The sequence below is a fragment of the Suncus etruscus genome, chromosome 9 (assembly GCF_024139225.1).
Source record: "Suncus etruscus isolate mSunEtr1 chromosome 9, mSunEtr1.pri.cur, whole genome shotgun sequence".
In the NCBI taxonomy this organism is placed as follows: Eukaryota; Metazoa; Chordata; class Mammalia; order Eulipotyphla; family Soricidae; genus Suncus; species Suncus etruscus.
In genome coordinates this window covers 11,111,766-11,139,477 of record NC_064856.1, presented here as the reverse complement: position 1 = coordinate 11,139,477, position 27,712 = coordinate 11,111,766, and the positions used below count along the sequence as shown (strand labels likewise).

At 43.8% G+C, this 27,712-nt stretch overlaps 2 protein-coding genes across 2 annotated transcripts in view; one reads left to right on the top strand and one right to left on the bottom strand.

Annotated features, from left to right (window-relative positions):
• COMMD7 (COMM domain containing 7) overlaps positions 1-27,712 on the bottom strand; it is a 911,502-nt gene that overhangs the window by 70,589 nt on the left and 813,201 nt on the right. The gene's annotated exons all lie outside the window — the stretch shown is intronic.
• The window catches only part of TTLL9 (tubulin tyrosine ligase like 9), a 48,256-nt gene continuing 22,956 nt past the window's right edge, over positions 2,413-27,712 (top strand). The window contains exons 1-3 of the mRNA XM_049779504.1: positions 2,413-2,492; positions 6,057-6,168; positions 7,042-7,227. Of these exons, the coding sequence (XP_049635461.1) occupies positions 2,413-2,492; positions 6,057-6,168; positions 7,042-7,227 (378 nt within the window). The remainder of the gene's footprint in view (positions 2,493-6,056; positions 6,169-7,041; positions 7,228-27,712) is intronic.

The window sequence follows — 27,712 nt, the reverse complement described above, 5'->3', positions numbered from 1 at the left end:
TCAGGGGTTACTCCTGGCTCTATGCTCAGAAATCGTTCTTGGCAGGCTCAGGGGAACCATATGGGGTGCCAGGATTCAAACCACTGACCTTCTGCATGGAAGGCGAATGCCTTACCTCCATGCTATTTCTCCGGCCCTGCCAATCATTTTTAAGAACGCAAAATATTTTACTGTATGTATACCCATTTTGCTGATTATTATTTATCTATTAGTGGACTCTGGGTTACTTCCACATTTTGGTTACTGTGACTAATGCTGCTATGACGGCTATGAATGTGGATGTATACAGGTCTTTGAGGCTCTACTTTCAATTCTCTGGGGTATATCCAGAGTAGTGAAATTTCTAGATTATATTCTAATTCTTTTTTTGTTTTGTTTTGTTTTTTGTTTTTTTGGGCCACACCCCGTGATGCTCAGGCGTTACTCCTGGCTATGCGCTCAGAATTTGCTCCTACTTGGGGGACCAAATGGGACGCCAGAAGATCGAATCGTGATCCGTCCTAGGCTAGTGCGGGCAAAGCAGAGGCCTTACCATGAGTGCTACTGCTCTGGCTCCTATATTCTAATTCTTCTTTAAATTTTTTGAGCTGTGATTACACTCATTTTCATGGCAATGTTACCATTTTACACCCCCACCTACAGTACTGAAGGGTTCCATTGTTTTCGGGTTGTTGGTTGGTTGGTTTGTGGGCCAAACCTGGCATTACTCAGGGATATTCCTGATTTGCGCTCAAGAGGTTTTCTTGATGATGTTCAGGCAGTGTGCAGGATTGAACCAGGGTTGTCTGCAAGCAAGGCAAGTGCCTTGCCACCTGTACTATTTCTCCAGTTCCATTTTTTTATTTTCACATCCTTGCCAATGTTTTTAATTTTCTGGTTCTTGGACAGTAGCCCTTCTAATGGATGTGAGGTGGTATCTCATTGTACTTAATTTTCATTTCCCTAATAATAGAAGCTGAGATATCCCCACAAATTTGTTTCAGTGGAACTTGGCCAGAGTTGAGCAGTTACGATATTTTTTTTTATCTTGCTAGATTGCTCCCTCTTGCTAGATTCTATCTTGCTAGATAGACAAACCCACTTCTTAAGCTTCTTAAACCCCATTTGTGGTAAATGAATGTGCATAACTTAATGTGGGGTCATGAAAATTTTGGCAACTCTAACCTGTTTCTGAACATGCATTAACCAAAAATTCATTGAACATTAACTGTATCATGATCGTGAGGTTTTTCCTGGCAGAGCTCATCCATGTTGCATTTCTTGGGCAAAAAAGTGCAGTGAGTGAAAAAGGCTTAAGGAGCATTGCATGTTTTTCTATTAATAAATTTCTAAATTGAATCACTGTGAGATCCACAGTTGCAAAGTTGTTGATTGAGTTTTAGTCATACAATGTCCAACATCCATTCCTTCACCAATGCACATTTCCCACCACCAATTCCCATTTTCATCCCACCACCTCTATGATAGTAATAATTCCTCCTCTTCTTTCTTCTTCTTCTTCTTCTTCTTCTTCTTCTTCTTCTTCTTCTTCTTCTTCTTCTTCTTCTTCTTCTTCTTCTTCTTCTTCGTCTTCATCTTCTTTCTTCTTCCTTTTCTTCTTCTTCTTCCTCTTCTTCCTCTTCCTCCTCTTCTCCTTCCTCTTCCTCTTCTCCTTCTCCTTCTCTTTCTTCTCCTTCTTTTCTTCTTCCTCTTCTTCTTCCTCTTCTCCTTCTTCTTCTTCTTCCTCTTCTTCCTCTTCTTCTCCTTCTCTTTCTTCTCCTTCTCCTCTTTCTTCTCCTTCTCTTTCTTCTTCTTCTTCTTCTTTTTCTACTACTACTACTACTACTACTACTACTACTACTACTACTACTACTACTGCTCATGGGTACAGTCACACCAGCTCCTCTGCCTCCTCATCTGGATCTAGAAGCAGGAGGATAGTGCAGAGAAGTACCATCATGTTGTTTCTTGAGTCCTGAGTTCCCTGACTGGTTGGTTGGCCTCCTCCATCTTCCTCAGTCTTGTTAGGTTATTTTTCTCCTTATGCCATGTTCTGCTGTGCTAGTAGGAGGAATAGGGAAGGATACTTCTGGTTCACCTTCTTAGATGAATGCCAGAAAAGTGAATGCCATTTACTATAAAAATGAGCTTTGGCATCTGGAAAGCAGCCAGACCATGGTGGCATGTCGTGGAAGGGGAATAAGATGACTTGCTATTTCTCTGTTCTTTCCCAATGAGTCAGAGTCTATCATTCTAAACCAGATTATCTGCAGTGTTACATCCTATGATGCTGCATGTTGACAGTCAGTAATTCAGTATTTTTTTTTCCTTTTGGGGGAGCATTTCTAGCTGTGGAATTTGCCCTTTCATCGTATCCCTTTCTTGCTCTTCCTTGACTATCCGAGCGATTTGTCTTTCAGAGACCAGAGAGCTATGATCCGGTTCAAGACCACACTGGTGAACACTCTCACAGATGTCCTTCGCCAACGGCCAGGCTGGGTGGAAGTCAAAGAGTAAGATACCCCTTCCCTCAGCTTCACTCTCCTTCTTTTCTCTTCCTTGCCTGGATCCAGAGGAACATATGGATTAGAGAGTTGGGAGAATAAAGCAGAGAGATCTACAGATCAGGTGGAACCTGACCAAGGGCATGGTCCTGACCTGTGGGGGTGAACCCAGCTTTTCTCTTTTTGTTCCTTCGCCTCACCCATGGTCAGGCAGCCTGAGAGTTTGCTTGAAGCCTATGCTTCAAGTCCATAAAACAGATGCTTAAGGAATCTCAAGACCCATAGGCTAGGTTCTTTAGCCTAGTCAAGGCTCTTGTTCTGTGAATCCTCATCATTTGGGCCCTTAGGTGGGAGAGTTCCAGACCCAGTGCAGTCTCAACTCTAGACTGTCCACCTGTCCAAGCCGAGTTTGGAACCAATATGGCAAGAGTATTCCTTCTCTTGCTTTCCATGGGGAAAACTGTTGCAATACCTTGAGCAGCAGCAGGCTCTGTGAGCCCAACAGTGATGAGCAGAATCTAGCATTTCAGGGATGGTGGCACAGGGGCTGGAAAGAACTGGAATCCCTACTGACAAGCTGGCCAGTTTTTGTCATCTTGGGTGACTGTGATAATCATGCAGATAGTATGCAAAGGAATGAACTAAGAATCAGAGAAGAATCAAAGGCCCTTACTGATTGCATCCTTCCCTGCTCACAGTGTTGCTTCACCTCTGACCTCTCTGCCTCCACACTGTTTTTTGTTTGTTTGTTTGTTTGTTTGTTTTTGGGCCACACCCAGGAAATGGAGGCAGTCCTCAGGGGTTACTTCTGGCTCTGGACTCAGAAATCACTCCTGGGGTTGGAGAGGTGGCACTAGAGGTAAGGAGTCTGCCTTGCAAGCGCTAGCCAAGGAAGGACCGAGGTTCGATCCCCCGGCGTCCCATATGGTCCCCCCAAGCCAGGGGCAATTTCTGAGCGCATAGCCAGGAGTAACCCCTGAGCATCAAACAGGTGTGCCCCCCCCCCAAAAAAAAAGAAAGCACTCCTGGTAGGCTCAGGAGACCATATGGGATGCTGAGAATCAAATCTCGGTCTGCTCTGGGTCATCCACATGCAAGGCAAATGCCCTACTGCTGTACTATCCTCTCCAGCCCCTGCTTTTTTTTTTTAGTCCCTGCTTTTTGTTTTGTTTTGTTTTTTTTCGGGCCACACCCGTTTGATGCTCAGGGGTTACTCCTGGCTATGTGCTCAGAAATTGCCCCTGGCTTGGGTGGACCATATGGGACGAACCTCGGTCCTTCCTTGGCTAGCGTTTGCAAGGCAAACACCTTACCTTTAGCGCCACCTCGCCGGCCCCAGCTTTTTTAATTTTTTAATAGACTTGAATGTGCCCTCTCCCATGGCCCACCCCAGGCTCCCTCGTCTGGAACCTCTTCCCCTCCTCCCTTCCACCAAGAGCTCAGCTGAAATGTTACCTCAGCAGCATCAGCCTTCAACAGCTCTGACTCATGGTCTCCTGCTGGGCTCATCACACCTTCTCAGAGCCTCATTATAAGGGTTTAGGGTTACTTGTCTGTCTTCTTGTTTCATGTGCTGTATACTCCACCTGTCTCCTTGCACCCGGCCATGTATCCCACTTTGTCTCTGATACAAAAACAACTTCAATATGCATGTATTGGATGGACAAACAAATAATACATTATTCATCCACTCATCTATTATTCATTCCCTTACAACAAAATGTTGATTAAAAAAAAAAAAAAGCTAATCTTGGAAAGAAGAACTTGATTGTTACAGAATCCAATGGCTTGAGTTAAAATCTGGCTCAGACAGCTACTAGCTATATGAACCTGGCCAGTTCCTTAACCTCTCTGTGATGGTTTCTTCCTCTGTAAATTAGGCATGATAACAGAACCTGGCTGGAGAGATAGTACAGGAGTTAAGGCTCTTGCCTTACAAAGAGTTCAACTCTGGTTTAATCCTCAGCACTTCCTGGTTTCCTGAGTATGACCCTGGAGATCCCCAGGCTTTGCCAAGGGGGTTCCTTGGTAATTCCAGCACCACGGAGCTCTAACAATGTCATATTCTTTTCCTTCACCTTGAATTATCAGCACAGTTGACCAAAGATTGTCAAACGGCCCTTCAGACTCACTGAGCATCACTTGTGAGCATCACCCTCCACTCCAAATAACAGAACCCAACCCTTGGAGTTACTATGGAGATTGATGAATTAATATTTGTCAGGTATTTAGAATAGTACCTGGCATGTAGTAAATAATAAGTTTTTGGCCTTAGAAAGTAGAAAGCCTGCCCAAGATTGAGGGGTGTAATCTAAGGAGGCACACACATGTAAATAATCAAGCCATAATGGACACTTCTGGAGATGGCACACTCTAAATGAAGTCTGAGAGTTGTAGAGATAGCATAGCAGGTAAGGCACTCGTTGGTACACAGCTGACCTGGGTCTCATCCCTGGCATCCCATATGATCTCCTGAGCACTGCCAGGAATAATTCATGAGTGCAGAGGAATCCCTAACCACCTCACGGTGTGCCCAAAACATAATAAATAAGTAAATAAATAAATAAATAAATAGATTTTAAATGTAGGCTCACCGCTACCTTTTGGGCATAGGAGGAGATAGTATCAGAGGGTGTACAATGACTTAAAGTTCTATCTGTAATGTTTTACTTAAAACAACTGGAAACAATCTTGGAGCTACTATTTGATTTCCTGTCACACAATATTCCAACTTCCACTTCTGTCCCCTTTGTTGTTACCATTGTAGAGACTGGCTGTCATGGGCTTGTGCTTCTGGGATCACACTGGACAATGCTGGGTGAGGGTTTTTTTTCCAGGGGATCAAACCTTTAGCTTCAAACCTACAAGACAGGTGCTTTCTCATTGAACTGTCCCTGGTCAAGAACCCACTGTCTACACCCCATCTTAGAATTGGAATTTGGTGGGTTCTCCTGGATTTGTGGCACTTTTCCTGGTGCAGTAGTAAAAATGGGATCAGAATTTGGAGTGAGGTAGTCCCACAGGTGAATTATGATGTGACTTTATCTGTGGCGAGCAAGCCTGACCTTGTCTTAGGGCTCCAGAAGTGAGCCTAGGTATTTTGGGGGTTGCTCTGGGGATTCAGGGAAGGGGTATGTTTCCCAGGAATTGCCTAATCTCACTTCCTGGTTATGTAGGGTGGAGGGTAAAATAGTACCTGGATGCTTCCAGGTGTCCAGGTAATATGTCCAGGTAAGGTTTTGTTGCGATGGAATGGGAAAACAGAGAGGCCTGCTCTGGAGAGGGCATGGCCTGCTACAAATGGTGCCAATTCCTGTCCAGCCCATAGGCACCAGGATGTCCCCATGCTCTTGCCCCAGAGCCCATGGTTCACAGAAAACAGTAGCCTGAACTGTGAGGGCACATTTCCCAACAAAGTAGACTGTGGGCCACAACAGCGTGGGGACACCTGAAAACCTAGACACTCACATGGACTTCATGTGGTACCCCCCCCCCCAACTTCCTTCCCCTGTTCAGTTGTCCCCAATGGTGCTGAGGTTCTCAGGTCATGACCTTTGTTTCCTCTTCCTACAGTGAAGGGGAGTGGGATTTCTACTGGTGTGACATCAGCTGGCTGCGCGAGAACTTTGACCACATCTACATGGAGGAACATGTGCGCATCAACCACTTCCGCAACCATTATGAAGTGAGCAAAGGTGGAGGCTCTGTGCACTTATGTGACCCATTTGGGGGAATACAGATTGGAAATGAAAAGTATGAAAATTTGGGGCCCATTGAGATTGTTATTGCACCCCCAGATGAATGAGGAATTAATGGCTTGTGTGAGGGAGTAAGGATCTAAGATGTGGGGAACAGCTGTCTTGGGTGGAGAGGTAAAGTCATGGTCTGGTTGGAATTTTAGTATCAGTGAAGGAGGGGCAGCTCAGCTTGGGGGGTACAAGGGTAGAGTGATTGGAGTCTAGAGCTATGAGGTTACTGGGTGAACCAGGCCTAGGAGCCTGTGATGGAAGATATTTTGGTTTTATCTTTGGGTCATACCTGGCAGTGCTCAGTGCTTACTTTTAGCTCTGCATTCAGAAATTACTCTCAGGCTACCTGTGGGATGCTAAGGCTCAAACTCAGGTAGATCGCATGCAAGGCAAGTGCCTTGCCCATGTACTATCTCTCCAATCCCATGGATCTTTACGAAAGATCACACCAAGTAGTGTTTGGGAGGAGAGCCTGAAGTCATTTCTGTGAGGGCTACACCAGTAGTGCTAGGGTGGAAGGCAGGGTTGGACATGTGGTACCAGTATTGAACTAGGGGCCTCACACATGCTAGGCATGTGCTCTGCCACTTAAGCATTCCTTCAGGCCTCAGTGAAAGGTTTTATAATCTTAGGGTTATAAGCCTGAATCTATATATAAGCCCTGCCAAACCCCAATTCATCCTTTGGCTGGATAGCTTGGATATGATGACTTTTTGAAGCCACCACCATACTAGTCAAATGGGAGATAATGTAGGAACAGGCTCTGCCAGAATTGCTTTCACTTCCTATTTTTTTCTCTTCATGCTCAGCTGACCCGCAAAAACTACATGGTGAAGAATCTGAAGCGGTTCCGGAAACAGCTGGAACGGGAGGCGGGAAAGGCAGAGGCATCCAAGTGCGACTTCTTTCCCAAAACCTTTGAGATGCCCTGCGAGTACCACCTGTTTGTGGAGGAGTTCCGCAAGAACCCAGGAATCACCTGGATCATGAAGCCCGTGAGTGCCCAGTGCCGAGTGGTGAGCGGGGGTTGGAGGGAGGTGGGGGCACCCTAGGCAGTAGAGCTGGGTTAGGGGGACATTCCTGGCACCTCTTAGGACAGGATGCAGCCTTGGGTGAACTTCTCTCTGCTGAACTTCTCTCTGCTGTGCGTGGACCTATCAGGCACCAGAAGTGGACAGGAGATGCTGGGACAGACAGCCTTGTGGAGGAGCCAGAGCCTCTCTGGAACTCCCATCCCTGCCTCTTCCTGCAAGCAGTGGCTAGATGTGAGACCTGCTCTGCTTGTGCTGTTTTCCCTTTGGTCACTGGGAGAGGGAGTACCAGCCCCCTTTAAAGAGGAAGAACTGAAGGGGCTGAGTGTGAGAGTATAAGCAGGAGGGTGCGCATTTGCCTTGCTTGTGTCTGACTGAGTTTAATCCCCAGCACTTCATATGGTTCTATCAGTCCACCAGGAGTGATCCCTGAGTGCAGAGCCAGGAGTACAGCCAAGTGTGGCCAAAAATCCAATAATAATAAGAAGAATAAAAGAGGGGAAGCTAGAGGCCTATTTATGTGAGCATCCCGGAGAGAGTTACTAGAAATTGGCACATGCTGGACCTAATTCTAGGAACTGAGGAGAACAGCCTGCAGTAGTGAAAGGTGCAGATGTGATCACACATGTGCTGAGACTGACTTTTTGAAGGCTCGTAAGGTTGTGTCAGGTGGAGAAGCAGCAGGCAGATGTCCCTTCTAAAGAAGTCTGTGAAGCCTGGGCCTTGAGAATGCCCGTTCAGGATCCAGATACCAGCTACACCCTGGCTGTGTATCCTTAGGCAAATTCCTTAATAGCTCTGTGCCCTTGGAGGTTAACCCTAGTCCCTTTAATGACTGGATGAGTTCAGGCAGGCAAAGCACATTTAAGAACTAATAAGTGGTAGAAGTTGTTATTCTAAGAATTAGTATTAAACTGTGGTCTGGGTGGGCCATAGGAATTAGCCCTGGAGTTTGATACTATTTTTTTTTTTTAGAAAAATTAAAGTATTCCTTGAATCTTAGGCTCTGTGTATACTGTAGTCTATAAATAAGCTAATTCTGGTTTGTACTCCTGCAGTAGTTTCCTGACCCTCTAGCTACTCTTCTTAAGTCTATTGTCTTCACAATTTGCTGTGAGATCTTACACAGTTGCAAGCTAGATTATACCATCCCCTGGCCATAGCTAATAAAACTCTAGCAGTGGTCCTCAAACTTTTAAAACAGGGGCCCAGTTCACTGTCCCTCAGACTGTTGGAGGGTCGGACTATATTATAAACAAAAACTATAAACAAATTCTTATGCACACTGCATGTATCTTATTTTGAAGTGAAGAAACAAAACGAGAGCAAATACAATATGTGGCCCACGGGCCATAATTTCAGGACCACTTCAAGGCTTTGCGATATTACAGATATGAATAAAGTCTCTTTTAACATGTCCATACAAGCTGTGGTTGTGTTTGATGGATCACTTTGTATAATTCTATATTTGTAGAAGATGTATGCAAAGTCTATCACATGTACAATGTATTGTTTGGTGAGCCTTTTTAATTTTTTCAGAGCAAGAGTTGTTTATTCAAAACAATTTTTTTTTGTGGTGGTTTTTTTTTTTGGGTCACACCCGGCAGTGCTCAGGGGTAATTCCTGGCTCCAGGCTCAGAAATTGCTCCGGGCAGGCACGGGGGACCATATGGGATGCTGGGATTCAAACCGATGACCTCCTGCATGAAAGGCAAACGCCTTACCTCCATGCTATCTCTCCAGCCCCCAAAACAATTTTTTTTAAGTAATCACTGTATGAGGTCAAAGTGGTAGCACAGTGGTAGGGTGTTTGTCTTGCACGTGGTTGACCCAGGACGGATGAGGGTTCCATCCCCGGCATCTCATATGGTCCCCCGAGCCAGGAGCAGTTTCTGAAGACAGAGCCAGGATTAACCCCTGAGTGCCGCTGAGTGTAGCCCTCCCCGCCCCCCCCCCCAAAAAAAACCCAGACAAACAAAAGTAATCACTGTGAATTACAAAGTTATTCATAACTGGGTTTGGATATACACTGTGCCCTTCACCATTATCAATCTAGTTCCCTCCAACAGTATCCCCAGTTTTTCCTCCCCATCTTTTTTCTTTTTCCTTTTAGGGACTGTGGTTTACAATATTGCTACTGATAGGGTATCATGTAAATCACTTTACCTCCTTCAGTACCTGATCTCTGTTCAGAGTGACCACTTCCCTCTCTCTTTGTTGTAGTGGTCCCTTCCCAGACCCTGACCCTCCCCTATTCCCCCAGTAGCAAGCTTCCTATTATGGACATTTCTCCTGCTCTTTGTTTCTGTGCCTTTGGGCATTAGTTATTTCCCTGCTATGTTTTTTTTTTTTTATATCTGGCATATGAGTGAGAGCTTCTGTGTCTGTCCTCCTCTCTCTGACTCATTTCCCTCAGCATGATACTCTCCAGATCCATCCACGTAGAAGCAAATTGCATGACTTCATATTTTTTTTACAGCTGAGTAGGAGCCTGTGGTTGTTTGTCTTTCTTAAATAATTGGTATTCTTAAAGGAGGAAAACAAAAGAAATCAGCCGAGAGAAGGATGGAAGGAGGGAGAAGAGAGAAGGCAGAAAGTCCTTGTTTCTAGAGGTTCTCCTCCTGGGAGACAGAGACTGACCAGAGGACTAAGAGAGCAGAGTTCCTGCCCAGGCGGGTCTCATACCACAAAGCTGCCTGCCACCAGAGCCATGAGTGGCTTTTATCAGACCCTGGTCATAAGAGTGTGTGGGACCCTACGAAGGATATTAGGGAGTGATCATAGGGGACAGAGGGGTGCAAGGTCTGCTCTCAGTGGAGACCCACCAGGTTTTCTGAGGCTCCAGCATCTCAGCCAGGCACTCCCTGCCAGAAGGAAGGCTTGTGGCCCCTTCAGGGAAGGTGCAGAGGGTGCAGAGGGGAGGGTGCTGAAGCCAGAGCAGCAGGCTGCAAAAGCACTGGGCGGATTCCAGCTCCCAGCCTTATCCTTTAGACAAATGGTAATTTGTGCTAATTGGAAACAGGCAATTGTATATTAAGTTGATTCCTGTCCCAGCCCACAGCCTTTGTTCACTGTAGACACAATGACAGCTGTAATTAAGAGGAGGAAACTGGGTACTCTGAGTGTGCATGCTTGCGTGTGTGTGTGTGTGTGTGTGTGTGTGTGTGTGTGTGTGTGTGTGTGTGTCTGTGTGTGTGCGCGCGCGCGCGCGCATACATGCAGCTGAAAGCCCCTTCTAATGGGACTGGCTTGGGTTCTAGAGGATACTAAGTGTAGCAGGACAGCCCCTGAAGAGGTTGACTGATGGAGGGATGGAGAATGAGGCCCTTTTCTTCCAGCTCGGAGCACGTGTCTGCCACCCTGTCTAGCCCACGGTTCTGAGGTGATACGGCGGGTAAACAGCTCGCAGACAATCAGGCTCGTGGAAATATTTGCTTTATTCGGATGGACAAAACTGAAGTCCAAAGACTCCGATTCAGTTCCAGCCAGCAAAAAGCCCCTCGCCTTCCACAGACCCTTGCTCTTATAGTCCAGAGTCAGGTCCCACCCAATGGTGGGATCAGATACCAACCAATGGTGGAAGCAGAATCAGGTCCTACCCTAGGGTGGGGGCAGAATGCCAGGTCACACCCTAGGGTAGGGCACAATCACCTAATCAGATTAGGGTGAGCAACATAGTAATCCCCCAAAATATTTACATACACAACAATTCCCCCTTTTGTTTTTAGTAAACAAACTTAATTGTTTACAATTAAACTTATTGTCTACAATTATTAAAAGAAAAATTAGTCAATAATAAAAGAGCGGCTGTTTGCATAAGCGCATCACAGGAAAATGTAAAGAAAAACTTCTAACCTAAGCACAGGGTGTCTAAAACCAGAAACATGTATCAAGGAATCAACTACAAGCTCCTGAGAAGATAAATCTAAAACGTACATAGATCTTTCGAAGAGACACCAGAAAGGTTGTGTAGCAGGCAAGAAGAAGCACCTTTTCTTTATTTGTTGTTGTTGTAGGTGGTGGTGGTCGTTTTTGGGTCACACCTGGCAGTGCTCAGGAGTTACTCCTGACTCCACGTTCAGAAATTGCTCCTGGCAGATACCGGCATTTGAACCAATGACCTTCTGCATGAAAGGCCAACGCCTCGCCTCCATGCTATCTCTCCAGCTCCATTTTCATTCAAGTTCAGGTAGACCAGAAAGCCCATCTTTGAGGGCATTGAACTAGGCCTTTATTTCGGAAGAAGTGGCACATACACCCTCTGCACAGTGGGGAGCCACTGCAATGATGATCAATAGGTATCTGAACTTAGTCCAAGTTCTTAATCCGGTCTGAAGTCCATAAGATGTCTGAAATTGATGTCGACTATTTATAGATGGGAGCTTAAGTCACAAACCAAAACAAAATGTTTAAGGCAGAGACCCTCCCTGTGTAAATAAACAACTTGAGGGCCCATCCAAAATGGATGGAACCTTCTATAAACCTAGTATTTTGCCTATGATGCGCCCACGCAAAAAACCCTGAGAACAGACAAAAATATCATTTGGGAAATTATAGACAATAATATATAACTCACAAACCTAAAGTCAAGAAAGCAAAACCTTAATGTAATACAACATCGATTCCTAATATTAAAAACTAAAATAAAAAAACATTAATTACGATAGTCAAAAGAAGCGAAGTACCAAACATAACTTCAAAGGATTACAGTTATAGGAAAAACAACAGATGTAATTTCTACAGAGTTCAATACCAATGTGTAAATATGAGGGGTCTGGAACTCCAAAAAGACCGGCAGAAGACACTTGATGGGTCTGGAAAAGCCGGTTGAAGCCTTGTACAGGAGATAACATCAAGCTGAATGAAGAAGGAAGGCCAGTACAGTCATCCATGTGTTGGGGCATCCCCAAGCATTACATCATTACATCATAAGTTGGTTGGGCTTCTGTATTTCCTTTGGGATCGGTGCAATCTTGGGGTAGCCATTGTAGAAACGGTCAACAATAGCATTTTGTATGTGGATGGAAAACCAGAAATTCAGATAGCACAGTTTAACTGGGATCCAGAGACTGTGGGTCTTGTCCATGGATCTTTTCTCTGGTGTTACATTGTGACACAAATCCCAGGTGGCTTCATTTCCAACAAGTTTGCAGCATATATGGTGTAAAACTCCAACAGTCATGGATTTCTTCTTCCCGCCGAGATCAGGAAGCTTGTAGTTGTGGGTGAAGGAGATGGGTTGCACATGTGAAATCCTGAAAATTAAAATGTTAAGGACTAGGAAGAGAGAAGGAAGGATAAGGAAGACTAATTTGGGGAAGATAAAGTTAGGAAAAAGGAAACTATATACAAAATATGCAGAACAGACAGACACTAAACAAGACATACATACACAGACTTCACAAAAAATATGGCCATAACACTCACTCATACTAAAAAATATTTGTTGGAAAGGATCCAAAATAGAGCAAAAGAGAATTCAGCTGAATCAATTAAAAGCTCCTTAAAATGTAATAGCCGGCAATTGTTTAGATAAATCATTTCAAATTCACAAAAAAAAATTTTTTTTTTTTTTATGGTTTTGCCTAGCAGATCTGAAAGAGAATTTCATGCATAATACAAACATGGACAACTCTACTATACGTGTATATCAGTATATATACAAAGTTATTGTATAACAGTAACTTTATGATAATCAATCATAGGCAAGAAGCACTGTGAAGAAAGTCCACCTAAAATTATCATTATGTAAGCGTCTTAAAACCTAAATTGAGGGAAATAAAGCAATGATGTTAAAATAAAAAGAGTGAAAGTCGTTAAATGAGTATACCTAGAAAGAAAAACAACATTAATATGATGAGAAATTTCTCTTTCAGGTGAACCTTGACTAAATTAATTTGTAAAATTTCATGATTAACTGAGACCTAGAGCAATAATGAAATTAAGACATAAATCCATCCTACAAGGAAACACATTGGGGATTCATGATTTTCAATCTATATTCATTGATCATGCCTGTGGAAAGAATCCTAGAGCATTAATAGCAACTGATAAGGAAGTAAAATGATTATCTGGTGTTCATTGTAGATCTCTAAGAAGTATAAAACAGGATGTATGCTGCTGTGGATTTCACCAATGTATTAGGGACTTTTTTGATCTTCTTGTCATCAAAATTGATCCAGTGTTGTTTTGCAGCAATTTTACAGTATGAAGTACAGTGTCCATAGTGAACTTTACCATAATGGTTTGACACCGATGATAAGTTGTATTTCTTAATCTTGCTTTTATTCTCTGAAGTGAATTCCTCTAAATTGAGGTCTTCTAAAGGAAAATCTACATAAGTATGCAATTTTTTTATTTGTTTGCCATCAAAAGCAAAACGTTTCAAGTGTATTATAAGTACTGGTGGCAGTTTCCATAAGTACGTTTTCTTTGAAAAATCCCTTCTATTTTTGCAACTGTTGCACAGAACTTTGTTGTCATTTCTTAATTCTTCTTCTTTAAAAAATTCAGAGAGGCATTCCTGTAATGTACATTTATCTGTAGATGTAACAGCCAAAGACAAATGAACAAATGTCTCATAAACCTCAGACTTTTGGTGGCAAGTGAGACACTGGAGTATAGATTTGAATTGTCCTTGAAAGAGATCATAAATGATAGATTTATGAGCCTTTTGGTGTTCTGGACTAAATTGTTCATAATTTTCATTTCCCATGAGATGTGTAGTTTTGTCTGTCATTAGATTTACAGTAAGCAAGTCCTGATGTAATCCCTCTATTAGGAACATCAGTAGTTCGTGAGGATCCTGCTGATTGTGTCCAGCAAACTGGTCATTAAGTAAACCAATTGTTACTTTGAAGCTTTCAGGGTTAATATATCTATGAAATCCATTTCCCATGGTTTTGATGAGCCGACCAAATTCTTCGGCTAATTTACCTTCATGCCCCATCGGATTTTTCTTGTTAATATCCTTTTTATAATGATCTTTATAAAAATACTGAGTTAAGTCTGAAATATTATACAAGCATTGCAATATTGAGTTCATGTAGCAAGAGTTTCCTATATTTTGGAGCCCAGTTAAGACAGGTTCCTGTCTTTCCTTTTGCATCTCGGAGTGTAAGGGTTTATCACTACCATCAGTCTCACTCATTGTATGGTGTGTGACAGCTAAATCGTTCCCTGCCCCAGAGACCTTAGTAATATTACTGCTGTTAGTGTCTGAAGTATTCTGTTTTTTCTCTGAAGGGGAGTTTGTAGTCTGAACCTGATCATTTGTGCTAGCCCGATTTCTAACAAGACGTAATGGAACCCAAAATTTTTTGGGAGGGTCATCATTTATAGAAACATAGGCATAACCCCTTCCTCTTAGGAGAAGATAGCCAGCTATCCATTTTTCATCCTCCTTGATCCAAATAGGTTTATGGGTTGTTTCTTGTCTCTGAATATCTTCTTTAAAATGTCTTTCTGCTGCAGTGTAGCTTTCCCCTTGGGGTAAGTTAAAGTAATTTAGTGTGATAAGAGTCAAAGACAGCAAATCCGTTGGTGGTAAACCTCTTTTTCTATTTTTTTGCAATTGAGTTTTTAAGGTTCTGTGAGTCCTTTCTACAATGGCCTGTCCCCTACAATTGTAAGGAATTCCTCTGAGATGTCTTATCTGCCATTCCTTACAAAAAAATTCAAAAGTTTTGCTAACATAGGCTGGCCCATTATCAGTTTTTATAGAATATGGAATACCCATCACAGAGAAACATTGTAAAAGAAAACTACAAGCAGCCTTAGATTTTTGAGAAGACATGGGAATTGCCCACATAAACCGAGAATAAGTGTCCACCACAACATGAAGATAAGGTTTCCTTGGAAATAAATCTGTTTGAGTTATATCCATTTGCCAAAGTTCGTTAGACTGTAAGCCTCTTGGGTTTGCTCCTGCTATGTGAGTCTTTTTTGTTAACGGTGCACATACGTTGCAGTTTTCTACAATTTCTCTAGCTTGCCTCCATGGAATTTGGTAATTCACATGTAAACGGCGAGCATTTGTGTGTAGGGCTGAATGTTCCTCTATAGGTGATTTAAATATAGGCATTGCTAGCAAGTCAGCAGTTTTATTTCCTTGAGCCATAGGTCCTGGAAGACCTGAGTGGGCTCTAATATGTGTGATGAAGATGGGCTCAGTTCGTTTTTGAAGAAGCTGCTGTAATTGTTTAAGTAAGTCCTGTATGATCGGGTTATTAGCATTAAGGGATGCAGTGGCTATCACATGACATAAATTTACCACATACAAAGAATCAGAAACTATATTCATGGCTTCAGATACATTTTCTAATAGGTAAATTAACGTTGCTAATTCAACTTTCTGTGCAGATTTATATTTGGTATCTATGGTCATATTAATGTTGTCTCCAGTTATTCCTCCTTTTCCATTTTGGGATCCATCAATGTAAAAAACCTTGGCATTGGGAATAGGGGAATCCCGAACAATTGAAGAAATAACAAACTGAGTTTTCTTTAAAAAGTCCCAAATTTTTCCTGCTGGATAATGGGAGGATATTTCTCCTGTGAAATCTGAGAGGGCCCTTTGTAGAGATTCATTAATTGGCAATATTGACTCAATTTCCTTTTTTGGTACTGGCAAAACTATTATATCTGGATCAAAACCTAGTAAAGATATAGATCTGAGTCTTGCCTTGATAATAATCTCTGAAATCAGTTGTAAGTAGGGGACAACTGAGCGAGGTTGTTTGTTATGTAAATACACCCATTCCAAAGGTCCTGACTGTTGCATCAAGGCCCCTGTGGGGGTTTCTATTGTAGGGAAGATTAACAGTAATACCTTTTCTCCTGGGATGAATCTTGAGAGAAACGATTTTTGTAATCTGCTCAAGAAGATGTCCAATTCATTTTTTGCAGCTGTTGTTAAATTTCTCGGGCTATCTAAAGCAGGATCACCCTCCAACGTTTTAAACAGATTAGATAACTCTGCATTTGGGATTCCTAGTGCAGGGCGGAGCCAATTTACGTCACCTAAAAGTCTCTGAAAATCATTAAGCGTTCTGAGGTTTTCTTTTTTGATAGAAAATTTTTGTGGACGTATAGACGTCCGGTCCAAAATAAAACCCAAATATTGATACGGTGGCATTATCTGTATTTTTTCTAAAGCTATTTTCAGTCCTGATGTTTGTAAACAGTCAGTAACATAAGAGTATAATTCCTGTAAATCTGTTTCGTTGTTCATTGTGAGCAAGATATCATCTGTATAATGAAATATCATGGCTTGAGGAAATTTTTCACGAGCAGGGCTCAAAACCTTATCTACAAAAAACTGACACATGGTTGGGGAATTCAGCATGCCTTGGGGGAGAACAGTCCATTGGAAACGTCTGCAGGGATGGGTATTATTGAGAGAAGGAACTGAGAATGCAAAACGTTTTTTATCATCTGGGTGGATAGGAATATGGTAGAAGCAGTCTTTCAGATCAATTATAATTAGTGGCCATTCCTTTGGAATAACTACAGGTGATGGTAAACCAGTCTGCAATTTGCCCATAGGTATCATGGATAAATTTATAGCTCTAAGATCCATCAAAAGTCTCCATTTACCGGATTTCTTTTTTATAGTGAATATAGGTGAATTCCATTGAGAAAAAGATGGTTCAATATGTCCTAAACTTAGCTGTTCCTCCACTAATTCTGTCAGCACCTTTAATTTATCAGTTTTAAGGGGCCACTGACCTGTCCAAATTGGTTCATCAGATTTCCATTTTATTTTTATTGGTGCTGGTGTTTTTACGGTAGTGGCCCCCACTAAAAATTTTGGGTTTTTAAATCAAAAGAAGGTTCGGACTCTTCTGGAGCTAATGGGATGTGGAATTCTGCTTTCCACTGTTTGTGTAGGTCACGGCCCCACAGGGATGGTGAAAATGGGCCCACGTGAGGTCTGATTATTGCTTTTTGATTTTCTGGGCCGTAAAATAGTATAGTCCTTGTACTCAACAGACAGGAACTCAGGCCTCCTATTCCTTCTAGGGAATACGGGATTTCCTGAAGAGGCCAATTTTCTGGCCATTCTTTATCAGAAATTACGGTAACCTGAGCACCCGTATCTATCATTCCATCAAAGGGTTTGCCTTCCAAGTGAAGTTTGATCATTGGGTGTTCATCTTTACATTTAGTAACCAGAGCCACGATTGGGTTTTGAGCAGCACCCGGATCTGTGCTTCCAAAACCTCCAATTCTAGTCTTATCTGAAGTCCCAAATTTGACATAAGGCACTATTACTATCTGGGCAATCGCTTCTCCTTTTTTAAAGGTCCATGTAACTGGTACAGTAATAACTACAATGATTTCTCCCATGGAATCTGAGTCAATGACACCAGTGATTACTGATATACCCTTTATGTTGAGGGAACTTCTGCCAAGAATCAAACCCATGGTATCTGGGGGTGGCGGGCCTACAATGCCAGTTTCTAACATGTAAGGGCATGCTCCTGGGTAAATTGTAATGTCCTCTGGGCATAATATGTCTAATCCGGCACTCCCTGAAGTAGAGTGGATTAATTCCCTTATCGTGATGAATTTTCTTGGGCTGGGCTTGGAAGGATTATTGTCTGTGAACTTTGCCCCTGATTTGGAAGGGCCTGGGGGGAGGCCCTGTGGGCGTTTCCCTGCATCTTGTATGTGTGTTCTTGGGGAGCTGAATTTATAAGGAGACGACAATTTCTTTTGATATGTCCCTGTTTTCCACAATGGTAGCAGGCGATTTGCCTCCTGGGGACTGTGTTGAAACCTCTACTTAGGTTATTATTAATGAGGTTTCTGGATCTGCAATCTTTCGCCCAGTGGCGACCCCTTTTGCATTTTGGGCAAAGACCTGGTTTCCGGAAAGTGTTCTGTCCCCGAGGGGAGTAAGACATTGTTCCCTTGGTAACTGGGAAGGTTTGTACTGAGTCTGAGTGGGGTGGGGGTTGGGGTTCCACATAGACATTCCGGCAGGCATAAAGGTAATCATTCAGATCTGACTTTTCATTTAATGTATTCAATACTAATCTACAGGCTGAATTTGCATTATGATAGGCCACAGATTTTACTAGGAAGTTTCTAATCTCCTCATCTTCCACCTGTAACTTCAGAGCATCTTTAATCTTACCTACAAACTCTGCAAATGACTCATAAGGGCCTTGGGTAATTTTTAAAAAGTTTCCTCTACCAATGCTGTTAGAATCAATTTTTTCCCATGCTGACAATGCAATCTCCCTGATTAAATTTAAGATTTCCTTAGGTAAAGCTGCTTGTGTCTGAATATTTGCAAATTGATTTTCTGCCATCAATAATTCATACGATAGAGTAACACCTGCCACTTGCTTTTTCATACCATCCGGACTATATAATTTAGCTTTTACGCCTTCTGAATAGTACATTTCCCATTCAGTTCGCTGTTTAGATGACAGGCATATTTCAGCGATTCTTTTAAAATCATACAAAGTCCAAGATGAGTTATGACTCCAAAGTCTTAATAACTCCACACTGTATGGCGATTTTGGCCCATTTTCTTTACATGATCTTTTAAACCGATCTAATTCTTCCATCTGATAGGGTACATAGTTAGAAACATTTACCCCGTCTATAGGGGATAAAGCCTGATTAGCAAAATTACTCTGAATAGAGCTCTGAGACTGAGCATGTGGTTCATTTTTTGAATCTGCTCTGCTCTGCGATTCAATTTTGTGACTAGAAGGAGGCATACTTCGTGGAGTTAGCACTGGAGGTAGATCATTATCTGAGTCACTACTGTCAAGCAATTCACTAGAATCAGGCTTAACATTCTGAGTTGTTTTTCTTCCAGCAAAAATTTCTATATTGTTGATGGTGGGGCTGGATTCGTCAGCCTGCACCTTGGTCTGAGTTTTCGTCAGATAAATTTCATTATTATCTATACTGGTTTTAGCCTCACCATTTCTACACTTTCTATTTCCTAAATAGAAATAACAGCAAATAACTATGCTCATAATAATAACGTTAGTCAACACAGAAATTCCACAAACTATGATGGCTAGAGACACTACACTTTTCATTTGAAATATAGACCACAACCATCCAACTGCAGTGATTGTCCTTAGATCAAAACCAATTAGTTTTAAACAAAATGGAATGATCCACTTGTATACTAGAGCACCAATGCGTAAGACTAAGGGTGGTAAAATCCACATGACTAACCACAGAAACCATTTGATGGTCAGCATAGGAAATTTCCAATGAAATATTTCACTTACAGTTCTGAGGGTCCAGGGTTCAGGTCCCTGTCCGGGCGTCATTATGTAGCAGGACAGCCCCTGAAGAGGTTGACTGATGGAGGGATGGAGAATGAGGCCCTTTTCTTCCAGCTCGGAGCACGTGTCTGCCACCCTGTCTAGCCCACGGTTCTGAGGTGATACGGCGGGTAAACAGCTCGCAGACAATCAGGCTCGTGGAAATATTTGCTTTATTCGGATGGACAAAACTGAAGTCCAAAGACTCCGATTCAGTTCCAGCCAGCAAAAAGCCCCTCGCCTTCCACAGACCCTTGCTCTTATAGTCCAGAGTCAGGTCCCACCCAATGGTGGGATCAGATACCAACCAATGGTGGAAGCAGAATCAGGTCCTACCCTAGGGTGGGGGCAGAATGCCAGGTCACACCCTAGGGTAGGGCACAATCACCTAATCAGATTAGGGTGAGCAACATAGTAATCCCCCAAAATATTTACATACACAACACTAAGTGGATTTCTCAGCCCCGCCCCAGGAACTGAAAGTGCCAAGCCTTCCCAGCTTACAGGATGAGAAGCAAAGTCTGGAGTTCCCTAATGACTAATATAAGTTAAATAAAGGAGCTGAGGACCACAGGGCTCCCTAAGGCCACACAAGATATTGGAAGGAAACCATCCATGAAAAGCATGTAACAGTCTCAGGGAGCCATGGCCCAAGACTAACCTGAGGGGATCAACCAGTAGGATAGAGGAGGCCACACGAAGGAAACAGGTTGGACGAACCAGTCCTTCTTGCTGTTATTTATTGGAAATAACTAGGGGCCGGAGAGATAGCATGGAGGTAAGGTGTTTGCCTTTCATGCAGGAGGTCATCGGTTCGAATCCCGGCGTCCCATATGGTCCCCCGTGCCTGCCAGGAGCAATTTCTGAGTCTGGAGCCAGGAATAACCCCTGAGCACTGCCGGGTGTGACCCAAAAACCAAAAAAAAAAAAAAAGGAAATAACTAAAGCCCGAATGGTTGTGAAACACAGAAGGCTAGAGAACTCAGGTACCAATAATTGACCGTCGTTGTTATTTCCTGGAGTCCAGGCATGCCTTCTCTTCCTTTTGCCCCCAGAAACATGAGTTCATGCTTCCAGGCTTAAAAGTGCCCTCACATTCCTGGGATGTGATCAGGAGCCTGCTTTGGCAGGTCAGGATGAGTGCGGCCCAGTGAGCTTGCATTTTGCACAGGTTCCCTGGTGATACCATTGCTACTGACCTGAAAACTCACTAGGAGAAATAGGAATGCGGGGCCGGAGAGATAGCATGGAGGTAAGGCGTTTGCCTTTCATGCAGGAGGTCATCGGTTCGAATCCCGGCGTCCCATATGGTCCCCCGTGCCTGCCACGAGCAATTTCTGAGCCTGGAGCCAGGAATAACCCCTGAGCACTGCCGGGTGTGACCCAAAAACCAAAAACCAAAAAAAAAAAAAAAAAAAAGAAATAGGAATGCACAGTTCTCACCCAGATCCAGGGCCTCAGACTCTCCAGAAACACTTAACATCCCCTCCCTAGTATCTTAGGGTCTGGATAGTCAGCCTGGTGAATGATCTAACATTTTGCTTCTTTGGGGGGGTGGGGCACACCCATTTGATGCTCTGGGGTTACTCCTGGCTAAGCGCTTAGAAATTGCCTCTGGCTTGGGGGGACCATATGGGACGCTGGGGAATCGAACCTCGGTCCTTCCTTGGCTAGCGCTTGCAAGGTAGACACATTACCTCTAGCGCCACCTCTCCAGCCCCACATTTTGCCTTTTTTAAAAAAATATTATTAGGGGGCTGGAGAGATAGCAGGGAGGTAAGACATTTGCCTTGCATGCAGAAGGTTGGTGGTTTGAATCCCAGCATCCCATATGGTCCCCCAAGCCTACCAGGAGTGATTTCTGAGCATAGAGTCAGGAGTAACCCCTGAGCACTACTGGGTGTGACCCAAAAACCAAAATATACACACACACACACACATACACACACACACATACACACACATACACACACACACACATATATAAATTAAAATTTTGTTGGAGGCCGGAGAGATAGCATGGAGGGTAGGGTGTTTGCCTTACATCCAGAAGGATGGTGGTTCGAATCCCAGCATCCCAGATGGTCCCCTGTGCATGCCAGGGGTGATTTTTGAGCCCAGGAGTAACCCCTGAACACTGCCGGGTGTGACCCAAAAACCAAAACCAAAACAAAAAAATGTTGTTGGTTTTGTTTTATCAATAGAACATTATATATGTATGTATGTTTGGTTTGGTTTTGGATCACTCCTGGATCTACGCTCAGGGATCACTCCTGACACTGGTCAGGGACCACATGGAATGCTGGGGATCTGCCCTGTCTGTTTGTTGTACTCTCTCCAGCCTCCCGGTATTAATTTTTCTACCTGTAATATTGCTAACTTCAGATGCAGCAGAGAATCACGTGTGTTCATGTAATGATTGATTTAGGATATGGTAGGGCTGACAGCTTGCAATCTGCACGGCCAGGTGAGTGGGCCAAAAATATGGACATAGCTTTCCATTAGTGTCTTGGAGTAGAACTGCTTCTTCCAGAAACCTTTGTTTTTGCTCTTTGGCCCTTAATTTATTGAGTAAAGATAAACATGTATGCATGTATACACACACACACACACACACACACACACACACACACACACACACACACGGTGGGGCAACAGGCACATTGCCCAGCCAGCTTCATGTGAGGTGAATCCTCACGAGGCTTCTAAGGGTGTGACTTGTCTGGAACCTCATCCTGAGAATGGGGGGAAGGCCTAGAGCAGGGGTCCTCAAACTTTTTAAACAGGGGGCCAGTTCACTGTCCTTCAGACTGTTGGAGGGCCAGATTATAGTAAAAACAAAAATTATGAACAAATTTCTATGCACACTGCATATATTTTATTTAGAAATGAAGAAACAAAATGGGAATAAATACAATATGTAGCCCGCGGGCCGTAGTTTGAAGACCCCTGGCCTAGAGAGTGGTTCATTCTGGGAGCTGCTGTTTGAGTTCTTGTGAGATAGAGGAAAGAAAAGAATGTCACCCAAATTGTTTTAATATTATTTTTGGGCTTGGGGCCATACCAGGTAGTGCTCAGGGCTAACTCTTGACTCTGTGCTCAGGGATCACTCCTGGCAGGTTCAAAAGACCATATGGGTGCGGGAATTGGACCCTAGGTGGTCATGTGCAAAGTGACACTTTATCTGCAGTACTATCTCATTGCCTGCCCTACCACTTTTTTTATTATTTTTGTTTTGTAAATATCTTTATTTAAGCATCATGATTACAAGCAGGTTTGTAGTTGGGTTTTAGTTTCTACCAGTTTTTTAAAAGAGAGAAGAAAAGTCCTCAGTCTCTCTTTTTTTTCAGTGAGGCTTGTTTTTATGACCCGTGGTCTCTGTCCGATTGAGTTTTCTCTTGGTCTGGGTTTCACTGGTCTGGGCAGCCCGCCATCCTGCCTTCTCTCTGACCTCTGTACTCTGGGGATATGGGGGATCAACTTGGACTCAGAGAGGAGCAGGAGCTTCGTTGGTCCTTCCATACCACCCTGTAGGGGGTCCCTCTTTACCCCTAATCTGAGCCCAACCCATCATCACTATGCTTTATTGTACCTCACAGGGAATGTAAGAACAGAGTGGGCCAGAGTGATAGTACAACAGGTAGGGCATTTTCCTTTCACACGGCCATCCCATAGTCTATCTTTAATACCCCATATAGCCCCCTAAGAACTTCCAGGAGTGATTCCTGAGTGCAGAGACAGGAGTAATCCCAAGCATGCCTAGGTATGCCCTCCAAACAAACAAACAAACAAAAAAAAATAAAAAGAATAAATAAAGAACAGAACCCATGGTGGCAGCCAGGGGTCCTGTGTGGTATAGAAATGACATTAGTTTTGTCTTCTCTACAGCCAGCCATCCTCCTTCCCAAACAGTTTAGGGTCTCTGGGTTAGCAGAAAGATGGGCAGGATCTGGATCCTAGGGACCACTCTTGCCTCCCTTGGGAGACAGACAGCGGACTGTTTGTATATCCTTAGATTAAGGACTTCACTCAGGATTGGGAGGGTGCTAGGAAACCAGGGGGTCTCTGTCCAAAAACCAAGAGTTTATTATAGTCATAGCTCCTCGAATGTTCTCTTGGAAATTTAGGAGCTGGGATGCTTTGGGTAGCAAATTAACAGCACATGCAACCAACAGTAGTTTAAACCAGAAGGCTGGGGTTCTGAATTGTTTTCATGCCTGGAGCCTCTGGCATCTGGGAAAATATGTGGGCCCAGTCACAGAAGAGTGTTTTTAGAAGCTTAAAATTAATTAACATTTTATTATAAAGAAAGCAACCATATTGAAGAACAGTTATCAAACTGTTAGTCTGGGTCTACTGAGAAACATATGCCAAAACAAGATTCAACCTGCCAGACTTTTGTCTGTGAAAGAGAATGGAAAGGAGTGGGTGAGACTGTCAGACAACGAATCCTGGGATAATAAGGGCTGAGGAGAGGGGAGGAGGAGAAGACTGAGGAGAAGGGGCTGAAGAGAAGGGGCTGAGGAGAGGGACTGAGGAGAGAAGACAGTAGTGGAAGTACCTAGACTTCCCTGGAATTGAAAGGACATGCCAAGCAAGGCCTCCAGCAAGAAATCCTATAGATGGGGCCCCAGGCACCCAGGAATGGGCTAGCTTTCATGTCTCAGTCTTTGGCTAGGAGCTCTAGACCTGGATTTCAGCACAGGACCAAAGTGCTTCCTGTCAGTCATGGTCCTGCAGGGCTGGAGAGATACATGGGGGTTAAGGTCTTGTAGGCAGCAGACTGCAGTTTAAACCCCAGTCCTACTTGTGGTCCACCCAGCACTGCCTGAAATGGCTGAGAACTCAAAAGGAAAACAGAAACACAAAAACCACTGTCCTACAGTTGGAGGTCAGGGAGTGTACTTTCACTGCTGGGGGCCCCCACACAAACTGCTAGAAACTTTTTCCTACCATAGAAATATAGGTGCTTCTCACTATAAGATCTACAGAGGATCTGTTAGCAGGTTCAGGGCCATGGAGCTGGCTCAGAGGGCTGTAACACATATCCCACACGTGGCTATCAAGGTTGCATTCCCAGCATTTTATGTTCCTCCAACCAGCAGCCCTTGCTGATCCTAATCAGCTCTGCCTCCCTGGTCTATGTGCTGAAATTTAGGCTAGCATACCTGGGCCAAGTATTGCCCCTCCCCTCATTCCCTGTAGCACTGTTGGGGAGATTCCTTAACCCAAAGAGTTAATAATAGTAGACCCAATAGTTATTTCATTTTCTTTTCTTCCTTCCTTCCTTCCTTCCTTCCTTCCTTCCTTCCTTCCTTCCTTCCTTCCTTCCTTCCTTCCTTCCTTCCTTCCTTCCTTCCTTCCTTCCTTCCTTCCTTCCTTCCTTCCTTCCTTCCTTCCTTCCTTCCTTCCTTCCTTCCTTCCTTCCTTCCTTCCTTCCTTCCTTCCTTCCTTCCTTCCTTCCTTCCTTCCTTCCTTCCTTCCTTCCTTCCTTCCTTCCTTCCTTCCTTCCTTTGTCACACCTGGCAGTGCTCAGGGGATACTCCTGGCTCTATGCTCAGAAATCGCTCCTGGCAGGCTCAGGGGACCATATGGGATGTCGGGATTCGAACCACTGCTGACCTGCATGCAAGGCAAACGCCTTACCTCCATGCTATCTCTCCAGCCCAGTTATTTTATTTTCAAAGTCATAATGGCCATAAACCATATAAAAATATCAGTACTGTAACTGAAAAGTAATTGGTTATAACTCTTACTTTTGAGAGCAGTCCCAGGCATAGCTAGCTGACCATGAATTAATGCCTGCATTTCTCATAGAAGGGAATGTAAATATTTCATTAGGCTTTAGTGAAAATCATGTTAAACCTTTTTATCTCCTGCAAACCCTGGAAATTTTCATTCAAAGATAAAAGGTCAGGGGTTGGAGAGATAGCATGGAGGTTGGGCATTTTCTTTGCATGCAGAAGAATGGTGGTTCGAATCCCAGCATCCCATATGGTCTCCCGAGCCTGCCAGGAGTGATTTCTGAGCATAGAGCTAGGAGTAATCCCTAATCACTGCCAGATGTGACCCAAAAACAAACAAAAAAAAAAAGAAAAGAAAAAAAAAGATGGAAGATCAACTCTAAGAAAGGGTTATTAATCACATGGCTTCATATTAGTATAGACCATGAGCTGCTGCTCTTCTTGGTCACAGCCTGCCTGCTAGAACTCCAGGTTTACCTATACTTCCAGTTGTCCCAGAAATAAAGGAACGCCTGGTTTTTGTCCTCCCCCACTTTTTTCTTGGTTTTTTTTTTTTTTGAGGGGTCACACCTGTTGGTGATGCTCAGGGGTTACTTCTGGCTCTGAAATAGTTCCTGGCAGGCTCAGGGGACCATATGGGATGTCGCTAATTGAACTATTGTCAGCCCTGGATCAGCTGCGTGCAAGGCAAATGCCCTGATACTGTGCTATCTCTCTGGACCCTTTTCCTTCTCTTCCTGCTTTTCTTTTTGTTTTTGGGTCACACCCAGCAGCGCTCAGGGGTTCCTCCTGGCTCTATGCTCAGAAATTGCTCCTGGCAGGCTCAAGGACCACATGGAATGCAGGGATTCGAACCACTGTCCTTCTGCATGCAAGGCAAATGCCCTACCTCCATGCTGTCTCTCCGGCCCATTGTCCTCCCTTTTTAAGAAGACTCCCCAGCCCTTCAGCAATCCCTGCTATAGACCCCACCTGTTCTCCTGCTGCTGTCCAGGCCTGAGCCAGTTTTAGGGCAGGGACTTGAGAGCCTTTCTGAAGGCTCAGATCTCCCTAGAGGGCAGGACAACTAGGATGAGGCTGCCTTCTTCATGTCCAGATCTGACTTCTGTCAGGGACACCTAATGAAGACTGTCCTTAATGCTCTCCCAGATTCAAGGAGCAGTAATTGAGCATTATTTCTGAAGGAGAAGGGTTGGTAGCAACGTTTTAGAAAAATATATGGGATTAGAAAGATTTAATTATTTTGGGGACTGGAGAGATAGCACAGCCATGGGTGTTTGCCTTGCATGCAGCTGACCTGGGAGGGATCCGGTTCGATTCCCGGCATTCCATATGATCCCTTAGGGGTAACCCCTGAGCGTGGCCAGGTGTGGCCCAGAAACCAATCAATTGATCAATAAATAAATAGTTTTTTTAAATAAGAAAGATTTAATTATTTTTGGAAAGTACAATATGTTTTTTTTTTGTGTGTGGTTTTTGGGCCACACCCTGTGACGCTCAGGGGTTACTCCTGGCTATGTGCTCAGAAGTTGCTTCTGGCTTCTTGGGGGACCATATGGGACATCGGGGGATCGAACCGCGGTTCGTCCTAGGCTAGCGCAGGCAAGGCAGGCACCTTACCTCCAGCGCCACCGCCCGGCCCCGGAGAGTACAATATGTTAAAACTAGATATTAGGTCGGAAGACAGATAGTAGAGGGCATAAGGCACATGCTGCATATGTGGCTGACGCAGTTTGATCTCTGGAACCATGTGGTACTCCAGCATCACTGGGTACAGCCTTGGAGATCCCTAAGCATCTCAAAATACATCTCTGGAGATCCCTGGGCACTCCCAGGAAGTGTCAGGAAATGCAGAACTTGGCAGCATCTGCAGGTCCTTGCCTTCAACTGTTAGTCTGTTAGCTTGAGACTCACTGGGAGAGGCCCCAAGTTTCCACTTGAGCACCACTTAAAAGGTTCCCAATTCCCTAAAATACAGAGAAAGAAAATGAGATATTGAATGATTTCCTATCTTTTTTTTTTAAAGATACTTAGTTATGCTTAAAGGTTACTTCTGGCTGCACACTCAGGGTTATTCCTGGTGGGCTCAGGGGACCACCTGGGATGCTGGGTATAGAACTTGGGCCAGCCACCTACAGTGCCTTACCCAGTTCTCTGGGCCCTAATTTTCAATCTTAAGCATCCTGATGTTTTGCCAAGTAGGAAGTTTATTTCTTATTTAGAATTTTCCCTTAGAAGGGTGTCTCTTACAACCAGCATGTCCATAACTAAGCCTCCTTTCGAACATAGTGGCATTTCAGTTATCTCATATACTGAGACCATCAGAGAAACTGTTGCAGGTTTGGGATGTGCTCAGCACATCCATTCAGCCCCTGATTACTCAGGCTCCTTTCTCTGCCTACA